The sequence below is a fragment of the Colletotrichum orchidophilum genome (assembly GCF_001831195.1).
Source record: "Colletotrichum orchidophilum strain IMI 309357 chromosome Unknown Scaffold_168.1, whole genome shotgun sequence".
Taxonomy (NCBI): Eukaryota; Fungi; Ascomycota; class Sordariomycetes; order Glomerellales; family Glomerellaceae; genus Colletotrichum; species Colletotrichum orchidophilum.
Window position 1 is genome coordinate 47636 of NW_019173124.1, and position 12625 is coordinate 60260.

A 12625-nucleotide genomic window follows, 5' to 3' on the forward strand; every position below is an offset into this window, starting at 1 on the left:
GGAGATATTCTCAACGCTTTTCTCCGTTTTCATGTCTAACAAAAAATGTTTAACCTTAATATCCGCACGAATACTGTAGTTGAGTTCAGTCCTGGTCTCAATGAGACGAGCCAAAACCTTATTAAAGCTAGTCAATATGACAAGGCTTACACCAACGCTGCTCCCACCGGATATATCGTGCCATGCCACCACTATGGACACCAAAGATAACGGCAATGGTAGCTACAAGGAGAGTCAAGACGGAGTTCAACAATAAATATATGCAGCTCTACACGTATCTTGGTCGTCCTAAGGAAGAGACTTACCAATTTGCCGCACAGCTTGGATTGAATAGAGGAGGGGAATAATATGTCGGTTACAGAGGGTAGCAAGTTCTCCTGGCGTCAGAAGGAGAAAAAGGGTAGAGGGGAAACACGCAAAGAACACATCCTCAAAGAACAAGGTAAAATCAAATGAACGACATTCTCGGTCTACTCGAGCCCAAATACTGGTCGCTAATCGTTGATCTTCAGGACTTACTCAACGACTCAGTGCCGAGAAAGACGGCTAAAATATTGCGAGAATCGGAGTAAAGTATAAATAATCTTCCAGGTGAAGCAAACGATATCAAAGTCACATTCGCGATGAAATCAAGTTCCGTAGAGTGCGCTTGTTCAAGGGGCTTGAAAAGTAGACCATAAGATGAGACGCGCGCGTCTTGATGCCGATGCCGGCTTGATGTTGGCTGCGCAGATATTGACGCATTGCCTGCTGCCTCATTTGACAACAAGAGATTTCGATATCTCAGGCTACCAAATGCGCGCCAAGCTTCTTCCCGTCATGTAAATTTGACGGCGTTGGTCGGCCAATGGTAGATAGTCCTGGAAATTGCAATTTGCTCCTGCTCGTAGCTCGATTGATGTAGACACTCGTAGTGGCTTACCTGGTCCTTGGGACTATTGGACTAAGGAGCAATGAAGTCATCGCCAATGCGTGGTTGGAACATATTCCAATTGAGAAAATACCATTGAAGTTCAATTTCGTTAGCGAAAAGCGAAGTCAAGTAATTTTCCTCACACCTTCTACAAACTGTGCATCGAAAATATCAAGGTTTTTGGTCGAGGTTGGATGGCAAACTTGACTAACACGCCAATCAGCAAGCAGTCCGCACTGAACGCGCAAAACCCACGTGAGGCTACAATGGCTTTTGGACTGAGGGAGCTGAAGGGACATTCAAATGGGACTTTCTTTTCGTAAGCAAATTACATCCCAGAGGCACCTAGGGGCTTTGTAGGGGACAAGGAAATGTTGAACTGTTACCTAGCAATCGCCGCTGGAGCCCAGAACTAGTTTGCATCTTGTTAGTCTGGTAAAATGCCAGTGAAATTTCCGGGCCTAAAGCTCGAACCCGTCTCACTTTGGGTAACATCATGAAACGTTGCAAACTTCAAGTTTTGAAGTCATGCTTAAGCTACTTTGAGTCGCTTGGGCGTAGGTTTACATCTTGTGACAACGTTGCATACAAGATGAAGGCTTGACGTTTATGAGCGCTCGCTCAGTAATTAGTGTAACGCCAATTGTAGCTGTGCGTATGGCATGCAGTTTAACTTGTTTTGGCAGCCTTGGACCGTCACACAGAATCATTCAGCTGCGGAGTAATTAATGCTCAGGTGTGCACTCCTAAGGAGCTGAGGTATCCCTGGATCTTCATCTAGGCACCACACTACTGATCAAATTGGTTGATGATAGCTCTGTCTCTTACGTCATAATTAAGGTTTCCGTGTGCCCAGCTGAAGGAATCAATGTGGCATGGCAGGTGGATACTGCGAAGCGGGAGATTTATCTCCCCGTATGACCCAGTAGATTAGCTTGTTCCCAGAGCAGGTCACAGGTGCGGCAGGGTCCTGGGCGGATGGAAGAACTGACTTAGAAGGCTGTCTCAAAAACTGTGTCTCATAAAGCTAAGTTCGCTTCTGCAGCTGAGTGACAGATGACGCCATTCTGTAGGGCTCTGGATCATCATGATCTTCAAGGGAACCTGAGGCGTGTTCCTTATGTGCGTGCATTTGTGTCGCAACAGAGTACATACGTGTATGATTGAAACGAATCAGCGAATGTTACACGTCTTCACCTCTCACGTTCAGCACCTTTATCGCTGAGGCACCGATCATCTGTTCTAGAGTCTTTCCATCACTGCCAGGAAGCGATATTCGTACTCATGATGATGACAGTCGACGGGTGTTGGCCTATCTTTCCGGGCCAGATTTGCGTGCTTCCCACTGAAATTCACTTTAGCCTGCTGATATCTGGCCCTATTCTTGTTTCCGCTCCATGGTCATAGGCTAGTGCGAGCCTAGTCCCGGCCGCTAACCTAGTCCTAAGGACCATCCCGCTGTACCCCTGTAAGGAAACGACAGTAGTGGCTGATCATCTGAAACTAAGTGTTGAAGGCTTGTGTGAACCCCGTACTACATGCCACCACACGGTTCAGAGATTTCACAAGAAACACATCTCGATGTGATGAGCAGGATTTATGAATCCAACTCACCACCGTGAGCCCTAATGACGAGTGCCAAGGTTCAAGATCAGCTCGATTTACTTGGATGGCGCTTTCAGCTGCGGCTGACTCACTGACTTTGTATGCCGCATACACGAAGACTCGGCCAAACTCATGTAAGAGAAGTAGGTGTTGTGAAATGAAGAAGTTTGGTGCCAGCAAGCAACTAGGTATATAAACCCGTAGTTCTACCATGACCTGAGAGAAATGGAAGTTTGACATCGCCATAACGCGCTTTCAATAACCCCTGCGAACAAACAAAACAAATCATCATCATGAGATATCAATCATTGCTCACCGCGTCGATTTCAGTGCAAATTTCACTGGCGGCTCTGAATGAACCGTGCTACGGCTCCGGAGGTAGAGCCGGTAGGAGAATTTCACCCTTGTTTCGATAAAAGAAGGATTGCTGACATACTCACGAGGTGTCTGCGTAACCACAAGCTCTTGCTCGTCAAATGGAGGTACAACTATAGACGGCGCTTGTCCTGCAGACGCTTCCAACATCAAATGTTGCACCAAGGCATCCTGCGGAGGCGGGGGCAATTGTCGCTGGACAAGCGACTGCGCAGGAACATCTGCTTCCAACCAGTGCCCAGGACCGAGTGGCTTCAAATGCTGCTCCTCCACTGCCACCGGCTTCGGCGGCTACAGCTCTCCATCGGTCCCATCCGTTGGGGCCTGTAAGCAGGTCGCAGTCAACGGCGCAAAGAAGATCATCGCAGCATTTCCCGGGCGAGTCAGACAAGTCTACTGCACTCGTGACTGCACTTGCCCTGGTGACTCGGATCACTGCTGCGGCAAGGCGACGGATATGATGTGCTCTGATGCTGGTGGTGTGAGTGGATTCCATCGCTTTGATTGTGTGCTTCGGATTACGTGGCTCACTTCTATGCAGGTCCCCACTGTCTCTGGCAAGGAGATTGCTGAGTGGGTTATGAATAATCGAGGGACACTGAACCTCAAGTACGTGATTTGGGGCCAGAAAATCTGGAATCCATCTCAAGATTCTGTAAAGTCATGGTCAGGCTGGCGAAGTATGGATGATCGTGGTGACTTTACTGCGAATCACTGGTGAGTTTTGCTACCTCAAATACAATTCAGGGAGCCTAACTGACTGATACTCCAGGGACCATGTTCATGTGAGCTACAACTAGATACGTGGGGATAGCTGCATGCCCAGCACTTACATGGGAGACTGTTGGAACATTGAAGCAAGGCAGGGGTCTCCCGAAGTTTGTGGGATAATCGAATGGAAAATTTCTCAGAGAAAAACCCGCCAATTTTCACGTGCATGCCGAGGCGTGTCGTGCTCGTTGCTCGGGTCTTGTAACCTGAAGTAGATTTGAACCTTGCTCTCGCTAAGCGTTGTGCCTCGCGATATTCGGACTCAAGATTGCAGTCAAACATCTGACCAATATGATCAACTTCATTTTCCGAGGAGCGTGTGGCGGGAATCAATGAACCTAAAAATGGAGGAACTCTTTTCCCAACTTGGGATAGAATATTTCTCCGAACCAACAGGTACCAGTAGCAGCATGGCACGATATACACCTGATACCTACTTTCAAGGGGGTCACCGGCCGGCTTCCCACTTCAAGGCGATAAGACCTCCTGGTTTGATTCCCTTCTGGGCATAGAACCCACAACTATCACATTGAGAGGCGCGGCCGCAACCAACGTGCATAATTATACCTGGCCAAGAAGAGGGGTAGCTCGATCCCAAGCATTCAGGGAAACTGATAAATTATTGCGGCTAGATCTGTCAACCAGCACTGGATGTACTTACTCTTTATTCATTTCTTGTGGAGTACACGAGCTGTAGATGACCACGCTGCTCATCATGTCTGGAGAAAACACTGCCGCAGAAACCCGAGACGGTCCAGCCAATTCCAACGCCCCGGGTCCGAGTACAACCACCCAGATTGCGGACACCTTAATCGAGGCCGAACTTGTAAGTTCTAAAGATCTATGCATCGCCTCGTGCACTGACCTCATTGCTCGTTCAGCAAAACACTGATGATGATGGATCGTTGAGAGGCGAGGTGAGCGTTACTGTCAGCTTTCTGTTGATCTTGTAATCTGATTGCTATAACGATATGTAGAGTGTTGCATCTTCAAGCACAAGTGTAACCGATTCTATTCTTCAATATCGAATTGAAAATGGGCGAACTTACCATAAGTACAAAGATGGGAGGAGGTCATTATCCAATTTATCACACGTGGTGAGCACAGACTAACATCAGCAGAGTACTACGTTCCAAACGATGCCAGAGAAAATGATCGCCTAGGTAAATTCGGCTGTCTGCCTTGCCGTTGGTATTTTCACATCTAAGATTTCCTCTGGACAGATATTCAGCATAACATGTTTCTCCTCACTTTCGATGGCCGCCTTGGAACAGCTCCACCGAACTTAAAAGGTGCCAAAATAGGCCGTGTTCTTGACTTGGGAACTGGAACTGGCATTTGGGCGATGGAGTTTGCTGAAGAGCATCCCGAGGCCGAGGTTCGTCACGGAATAATGCCATTTCTATACTGTTTATCCAACTAAACGATTGCCAGGTTCTAGGCATGGATCTTTCAGCTACGCAGCCAGAATTGTAGGTTTAACTCTTTCTTTTGACAACGGCGATTTTTTGGGTTCATCAACTAACAGCACAGCAGTACACTGCCAAATGTGAAGTTTGAGATCGATGATCTAGAAGAAGAGTGGACGTACTCTCGGCCCTTCGATTACATCCATAGCCGGATGATGACCTCAAGCGTCGGAGACTGGAAAGTATACCTGAAAAAGTGTTTTGAGTGGGTTTTCACAAGTCTTCCGTTAGTTTAGTGAGGTCTGACATACTCCTAGTAATCTTACACCTGGCGGGTACGTGGAACTCAACGAAATCGATCTCAATCCCGGCTGTGACGACGACACCCTCAAGGCCGACTCTGTGCTCTACAAGTTCGTCCACTTGTGGGGAGAAGCTGCTGCAATTTTTGGGCGACCTTTTCAAGATATCAAAGCCTTGAAAGATGTACTGGTCGAAGTAGGGTTTGAGGACGTGTACATCCAGAGATTCAAATGGCCGAATAATCCTTGGGCAAAGGATAAGAAGCATCGAGAGCTGGGGTATTGGAATTACGACAATTTTGCCGCTGGCTTGGAAGGATTTGTTATGGCTCCTCTCACAAGAGCACACAATTGGACGCCCCAAGAGGTTACGGTGCTGTGTATGGAGGTGCGGAAGGAAATGAACAACCCGAACGTTCATTCCTATTCTTCTATGTAAGATCACTGAGCCGGGCTTCAACCATCTCACTAACGATATCCAGTTGGTCGATCTACGGAAAGAAGCCTGAGAAGGTGGCGACTCCAGATCATTAAGTGTCGTTGGCGCAGGCGTTTCATACTATACCGAATCTTCCCACATGTAGTCGCCACTATTTTTCACTTCTGGCAGTATTATTCCCCTTGCATCTAAGGCTGACTTGACTGCGATTTACTGGTAAGTTAAGGTGCCGCAAATAAACTCTAGACACCCGTGCGGACTGAGATTCCACTTTCAAAGGGCCCATGTTTACGCGATCTACAACGAAATGCGAAGGAACATTATTGGAAGACAGAATCAAGGGTCGCATGGATTAGGGCAGGGTTTAGCCAGAGATCGAGGGATCATTGGATGGAAGAACTCGCGAAGAAAAGCCGCACATCTTCACCGAAGTATGAATACAGCTAGTTTCGCGAGCGCGTGCCGAGGTGTGTTATTGTGCCGTTGGGCCGGTTCCTGTACCCGCAAATAGAAGTAAACCATGTCTTCTCTTGGCAGCATGCCTTGTGAACGTTGGATTTGAATTTGAAGACAAACCCCTGGTCATCTCAACCGAACGAACTTGTCTTCTTAGAAAGGCAGGTGGCGTCTATGGATGCATGTGAAGAGAACAAGAAATCCTTCCCAACTTGAGATAGCATAGCATTCCGAGCCAACGGTTGCCGTGTCATATTGCAACAATACTTATGCAACTCGTCACCTAAAGAGGGTCGTTAACTGCTCTTCCGCTTGAATCCGATAGGAGCTCGGACTTTGGTCTTTTCTAGGCAAAGAACCCACATGTATCACATTGAATGGCGTGGTCACAACCAACATGCATACTTCTCTCTGGCCAAGAAGAGGGGTAAGATCCCTGGCCAATGGAATTCTCATACCTTATTTAACAGGTGAACTGCTCGTCACGATGTGAGAGGGAAGGTCAATAAATGCAATCATAGTAATTGTATGAAGAATTGGGCTTTCAGTTTCTCTTCATCGAGGCTACTACAATCATGACATCGACCACCAATGGAGCTGCAACGGCCGAAACGGCTTCTCCCACCCAATCATCTCCTGCGGCCCAGGCTCGACAGACTGAACTCACAACCACCATTGCTCCTGACCTCCATCCAGATGATGTGAGAATCCAATGAAAATCAGAGTGTTGTGGTTTCGTTTTACTAATTGTAGAAAGTCTGGAGATGACTCCTCTGCAAGAGGCGAAGTAAGATTTGGCTCAATCACTCTGCAGCGGCTCCCCTATTGACGGCGGTAATCTGCAGAGCATTGCTTCCTCCAGCACTAGCGTGACCGACTCCGTATTCCAATTCCGTCTCGAGAACGGGCGAACATACCACAAGTATAAGGATGGCAGTGGGTTGAGAATGCTGAACTTTTGGAAGCCATGACCACTAATGCAATTACTGCAGAATATTCTTACCCAAACGACGAGCGGGAGAATGAGCGGCTCGGTAAGAAATCTCAACCAACGCACAGCCATTGAGGATTATCGCTTTTAGCAAGTACTGAATCATGCGGGTAGATGTGCAGCACAATATGTTTCTGCTCAGCTTCGATAACCAACTCGGAACCGCACCTCCCAACAAAAAGGATTCCGACATCAAAGTGAAGAGGGTTCTGGATGTTGGAACTGGAACTGGCATTTGGGCCATGGAGTTTGGAGATGAACACCCGGAATCTGAAGTCAGTGAAAGCCTTGCCTTCACTCTTTCCCAAGGACTTATCTCCTTAAAAACCTACGAAAGTTTGCTGACCGTTGTGCGCGATGTAAATGAAACAGGTTCTTGGGATCGACCTTTCGGCAATTCAGCCAACTTTGTAGGTTTCAAGCCTGCCTTTTTACCAAATTGCCAGCTGACCCATGATCCTTCCAACAGTACGCCCCCTAACGTGAAATTTGAGATCGACGATGTTGATGAAATATGGACTTACTCACAGCCTTTTGACTACATCCACAGCAGGATGATGACATCGAGCATTGGAGATTGGAAAGTATATCTTCAGAAATGCTACGAGTGAGTTTTCCCTCTGAATCATTCCTACAGTCAGCTAACTCTATTCCAGCTTCTTGAACCCTGGGGGTTATGTTGAGTTGAATGAGGTTGACCTCAAAGCCGGTTGTGATGACGGAACACTCAAGGATGATCATGCACTGAACACAATGAGCCGCATGTGGGGCGAAGCCGCGGAATATTTTGGCCGCCCTTTCCAAAATAACAGGGACTTGATCAATATCCTGAGCGACATCGGATTCGTTGAAATACATGCACAAACCTTCAAGTGGCCTTCGAATCCATGGCCGAAGGACAAGAAGCACAAGGAGCTCGGGTATTGGAATTACGAAAATGCTATTGCAGGGCTCGAAGGGTTTATTATGGCTCCTTTCACTCGGGTCCATCAGTGGACTAAGGAAGAGGTCACTGTATTCGCGATGGAGGTCCGGAACGAGATGAAAGATCCCAAGATTCATTCGTATTCCAACATGTAAGTGGCGCTATTCACCCATAATCATCTGCTCATCTAACCTTTTGCAGCTGGTCAATCTACGCTAGGAAGCCCACAGAAGAGCAGTCAACCAGCGGATAAGGTTGGAAGGAGCTCATGGACAGTCAATGCTACTCATACTACGGACGTGCCCAAATCCGTCGCATCACAGCCTGCCTATTCTCTCTATAGCATCTCTCCAGTTTATTTGATAACAAACCTAAATATGGCACCGGGACAGCTCAATGCCTGTACTTGTTCGGGAGGTGGAGACACATGCATGTTGTTGGCTTATTCCCAAGACTAAGTTAGTAATCAACATGAGATGCCCGCTACATGCACTCGAGAGACAAGTGCCCGCCAGAACACAAATCATAGATTTGCGTGCAGCGTATGCCACAAGGTTTCCAAGGCTAGTGCAGAATCAGCAACTCGGGGCCAGAAAATCAGGTTTATACAATACTCACTGACGTTGTTAATCGCGAGCCTCAAAAACGCATGTAACAAGTGACGATAAGACCACCTCGCAAGTTTCCAATGGCTTCCGACCATAGAACTCCCAAGCCAGTGGTTGCGTGTCACAGGCTCGTGGGAAGTAAATGATCCAGATAGAGACCACTCTGGACCAATGACTCTGCATGAGATCCCCGCTTCCAATTCCTGTTGCAGGCCAGGTTCCAACGAACAATACTCGATGTGGTGCGTTTGCCGGAAAACTTGCATTCTTGTTTCCAACCAAGAAGAGGGGTAGCATAATTAGCCGATACCAGGTGTCTATAAAAGACAGTGTTGGCGGCAGCTTTTGTGTCAATCAACAGTTAAGTTGGATCTGAACGAAGAAAATCCCCCAATTTTTTTTTTCCTCAATTACTTTTCCACTCAGAGCGAGTCCCATCCGCCATGTCTGAGTCGCACGATGCAACAACTGTTACGGCAGCAGCGGCGGCCCAGCCTCAGGTTGCCATCGATGACCGTGACCTTATTGCGGCAGACGAGGTCAGAATCAGCTTGAGTGACCAACAGAGATGTAAAATCACATTGACTTCTTTTGCTTACTTTGCTCGTCGTTTACGATAGGTCACAGACGATGAGGAGTCGATCAGAGGTGTAAGAACTCCTCAGCTCACCACTTTCACGATAAACCGAGTGGTTCTCTAATTCATGATTTAGTCGAGCGTTGCATCTTCAAGCGCCAGTCTTTCTAGCTCGATCCTCGACTACAGGCTAGAAAACGGCCGGACATACCACCGATACAAAGATGGCAGTAAGTTGTATGAACCAGAGTTTGGAACCATGTTTTTAATCGAAGTAGAATATTACATCCCAAACGATGAGAAGGAGAATGATAGACTTGGTACGTCGTTGCTACGCCTACTTATGATCGCCACCTAAGAAACGGTCCGTATGAGCAAGATTCTAATGTCAATTTCGACCGACCATCAGACCTTCAACACAATCTCTTCATTCGCACGTTTGATAACCGCTTGGGAGCGGCGCCGCCCAATGATCCGAGTTACAAAGTTGGTCGAGTCTTGGACGTTGGTACGGGCTCTGGTATCTGGGCCATCGACTTTGGCGACGATCATCCGGAATCAGAGGTAAGATTTAGGAGGGTAAAAACTAGTTATTAAACCGGAGACAGAGTTATCTAATTGTGATACTATAGGTCCTCGGTATCGATTTGTCTCCGGCACAGCCAAGCCTGTATGTTATTCACCCTTGCCCATAGCTGATAACACAAGCTTAGGCTGGGAGGTCATTGACTAACATTAATTGAGCACAGTGTCCCGCCGAATGTTCGATTCGAGGTTGACGATCTTGAGGAACCTTGGACATACTCGCGTCCGTTCGACTACATTCATAGCCGTATGATGAACTCTTCTGTCAAGGACTGGAAGAAATACTGTCAACAAGCTTTTGAGTAAGTAATGACTATTAGGTGTTATTCAATGCTACTGGCTGACTAGCAATGTCCGGGGTAGTAATCTCAATCCCGGCGGCTATCTGGAGCTTAATGAGATCAACCCCGGTGCCCATTCCGACGACGGCACCCTCAAGCCAGATTCAGCCCTGGTCAAAAGCATGAATCTGTGGGAAGAGGCAGCTAACATCTTCGGTCGCCCCTTTCAGAATCTCAGATTCCTGGCAGATGTGATGGTTGAAGTCGGCTTTGAGGATGTGCAGTGCCGAAGGTACAAATGGCCTACTAACGCGTGGCCGAAGAACCATAAGTATAAAGAACTCGGCGCTTGGAACTATGAGAACTTCGCCCCTCATTGGGAAGCCTTTATTATGGCGCCTCTGACTAGGGCTCTGGGCTGGACGAAGGAGGAAGTGCTGGTCCTGGCGATGGACGCTCGCAAGGACCTCGGCGATCGAAACATCCACGCATACTTCACGATGTGAGTGAAGAAGAGATTCGCTTTGCCTGTCTTCATACTGACTTATCGATAAAGTTGGGCCATTTTTGGTCGCAAACCCGCGCCGCCGACACAAGCCGCTACGGGCGCAGAAGCAACTGACAGAACTGATGGTCTGTCTTCTGGTTCACTCTGATCTAATCTCAACTGGGATTTCTTTCTGTGACGAGAGCAACACATTCTTTGGGGGTTCGATAGTAGTCATTAGACGTAAAATTCAAATTTGTTTTACTTAATAGTATCCCTCAAAAGTATCTTCATGATGTTTGGCCACTTGCGAGACAGCTTCTCGAATTGTCGGGCTGTCTTCTTTGGGACCCAATACATCAAACGCCAGTCCGTAGGTCTTTTCATTCTGGATCGCTGCGTATATGACCTTGGCGACATCTTCCCTGGGAATCATGCCGACGGTGCCCACCTTTCCTGCTCTCGCTTTTCCGGTGCTAGGTCCCTCGGACAGGCCACCAGGTCTCACGATGGTGTAGTTGAGCTTGCGAGCCGCATTCCCCACCCTCAACTCCGTGTCGGCTGCTAGCTTAGCTCGGAGAATGGGACCGATGATACCCCACATGCGGTCGCTGAGCTTCTCATCGGCGTCGGTATACCAGTCCGGAACGGGCTTGCTGTCTCGGTCGCGGACGTCCAGGGCGCTGACGACGATGTAGCGTTTTGTGACGACGTTGGCTTTGGCCAGGGCATCCATGGCGCGAATGGCTCCATCCCGGTCGACGGCCTCTGCGGATTTGGGGTCCTTGCCGCCAGCAGCCCACACAACGACGTCGGGCCGGGTGCCCTCAATGATTTTGATAAAGTCGACCTCGGAGGCGGTGGATATGTCCTGTACAATTGGCTTTGCGCCGATGGCTTCCAAGTCCGGAACCTGTTCCGGATTGCGGATGACGCTGAAAACGGTGTGCGGGGTATCGGCGTCCAGAAGGATTTTTGTCAATTGACGGGCGGTTTTGCCATAGCCCCCAAATATGAGGGTGGTCGGCATGTGAAGGATTGACGCGTCGCCCATACTGAAGTGTTGTGCTTATACACGTGCGATTTGAGTTGCGATATAAGAGGTGAGTGAGGCACCTGGAGATATGCCGGGCTCCAATCGAAGCTCCGAAGGCGCCGAGCCGTTAGCTTCTGAATTGACTTCGATGACGGCATAGTCCCGAGACAGGCTGGAACGGAAGAAGTCCAGAGCCGGCGGAAAAGGTTTCGGGCGGCTGTTTTTCCGTCTCCCTGCCAGTTGGCCAGCGCTCAGTTGCACATTCTTCCAATACACAATACTATCGCCCTTACTTAAGCGAAGATGGGTTTGTTCAGCAACGGGGACTTGAGAGCAATCAACTTGAGTTTCTCCCAAACTCATAGACCCGTTCCGAGCCTGGAGACAGTGGACTACACGTAGCTCCCCTCCCATTGCCCATTTGGCTTTGTCTGCACCGCTGAACATTGCAACCAGCAAGCCTTTGGTCTTTGCACCTTTGCAATGTCGTGAAGCAACTGTCTATTCATTTCGCCTTGTCGGATGATATCTCGGGTTCCTGTTGCCGTGATCCCGGATGAGTTGTATGTCGAGATATCCGGATCTGGTAGTGCTTCCGCCCATGCAGCACCCTTACAAACTACGAGTCAGAAAACACACAATACTCTACAATGTAGTACGAGGGTCCGCTGATCGTCGCCCTTGTCGTTCGTATTTGAGGCTGCATGTTAGGTAATTACAGCTGCCTCATTGGGCAGGAGGCTGTTCCCCACGATAGTGTACATTGGGGATAAGCTAGGGTGGCCTGGTCTCGGAAATGTGCTAGTGTAAATAAGCACTTAACTTTAGGCATATCTGGGCGTGGCCCGCAACGGATGGGGCCGAT

At 48.4% G+C, this 12625-nt stretch overlaps 6 protein-coding genes across 6 annotated transcripts; 5 read left to right on the plus strand and 1 right to left on the minus strand.

The window, feature by feature from the left end:
* Positions 1 to 2811: 2811 nt before the first annotated feature.
* Positions 2812 to 3693, plus strand: CORC01_12856 (uncharacterized protein; the record flags this gene model as incomplete). The annotated part of the gene is made up of 4 exons (XM_022624474.1): positions 2812 to 2905; positions 2962 to 3374; positions 3435 to 3610; positions 3666 to 3693. The coding sequence occupies 4 exons, from the start codon at positions 2812 to 2814 to the stop codon at positions 3691 to 3693; spliced, it is 711 nt and encodes a 236-aa protein (XP_022469020.1).
* Positions 3694 to 4379: 686 nt separating this feature from the next.
* Positions 4380 to 4617, plus strand: CORC01_12857 (uncharacterized protein; the record flags this gene model as incomplete). Its single annotated transcript, XM_022624475.1, has 2 exons — positions 4380 to 4490; positions 4546 to 4617. 2 exons carry the CDS (start codon positions 4380 to 4382, stop codon positions 4615 to 4617), a joined length of 183 nt encoding a protein of 60 aa, XP_022469021.1.
* A 392-nt stretch (positions 4618 to 5009) lies between these two features.
* On the plus strand, positions 5010 to 5909 carry CORC01_12858 (uncharacterized protein; the record flags this gene model as incomplete). Its single annotated transcript, XM_022624476.1, has 5 exons — positions 5010 to 5042; positions 5099 to 5136; positions 5201 to 5338; positions 5391 to 5810; positions 5858 to 5909. 5 exons carry the CDS (start codon positions 5010 to 5012, stop codon positions 5907 to 5909), a joined length of 681 nt encoding a protein of 226 aa, XP_022469022.1.
* Positions 5910 to 6845: 936 nt separating this feature from the next.
* CORC01_12859 (uncharacterized protein) lies at positions 6846 to 8439 on the plus strand (the record flags this gene model as incomplete). Its single annotated transcript, XM_022624477.1, has 9 exons — positions 6846 to 6971; positions 7028 to 7057; positions 7116 to 7206; positions 7263 to 7304; positions 7376 to 7536; positions 7634 to 7671; positions 7731 to 7868; positions 7918 to 8337; positions 8388 to 8439. The coding sequence occupies 9 exons, from the start codon at positions 6846 to 6848 to the stop codon at positions 8437 to 8439; spliced, it is 1098 nt and encodes a 365-aa protein (XP_022469023.1).
* A 798-nt stretch (positions 8440 to 9237) lies between these two features.
* CORC01_12860 (uncharacterized protein) lies at positions 9238 to 10893 on the plus strand (the record flags this gene model as incomplete). The annotated part of the gene is made up of 9 exons (XM_022624478.1): positions 9238 to 9333; positions 9415 to 9444; positions 9508 to 9601; positions 9650 to 9691; positions 9781 to 9935; positions 10004 to 10041; positions 10121 to 10258; positions 10320 to 10739; positions 10794 to 10893. 9 exons carry the CDS (start codon positions 9238 to 9240, stop codon positions 10891 to 10893), a joined length of 1113 nt encoding a protein of 370 aa, XP_022469024.1.
* Positions 10894 to 10989: 96 nt separating this feature from the next.
* On the minus strand, positions 10990 to 11778 carry CORC01_12861 (NAD-dependent epimerase/dehydratase; the record flags this gene model as incomplete). Its single annotated transcript, XM_022624479.1, has 1 exon — positions 10990 to 11778. The coding sequence occupies one exon, from the start codon at positions 11776 to 11778 to the stop codon at positions 10990 to 10992; it is 789 nt and encodes a 262-aa protein (XP_022469025.1).
* Between the last annotated feature and the right edge of the window lie 847 nt (positions 11779 to 12625).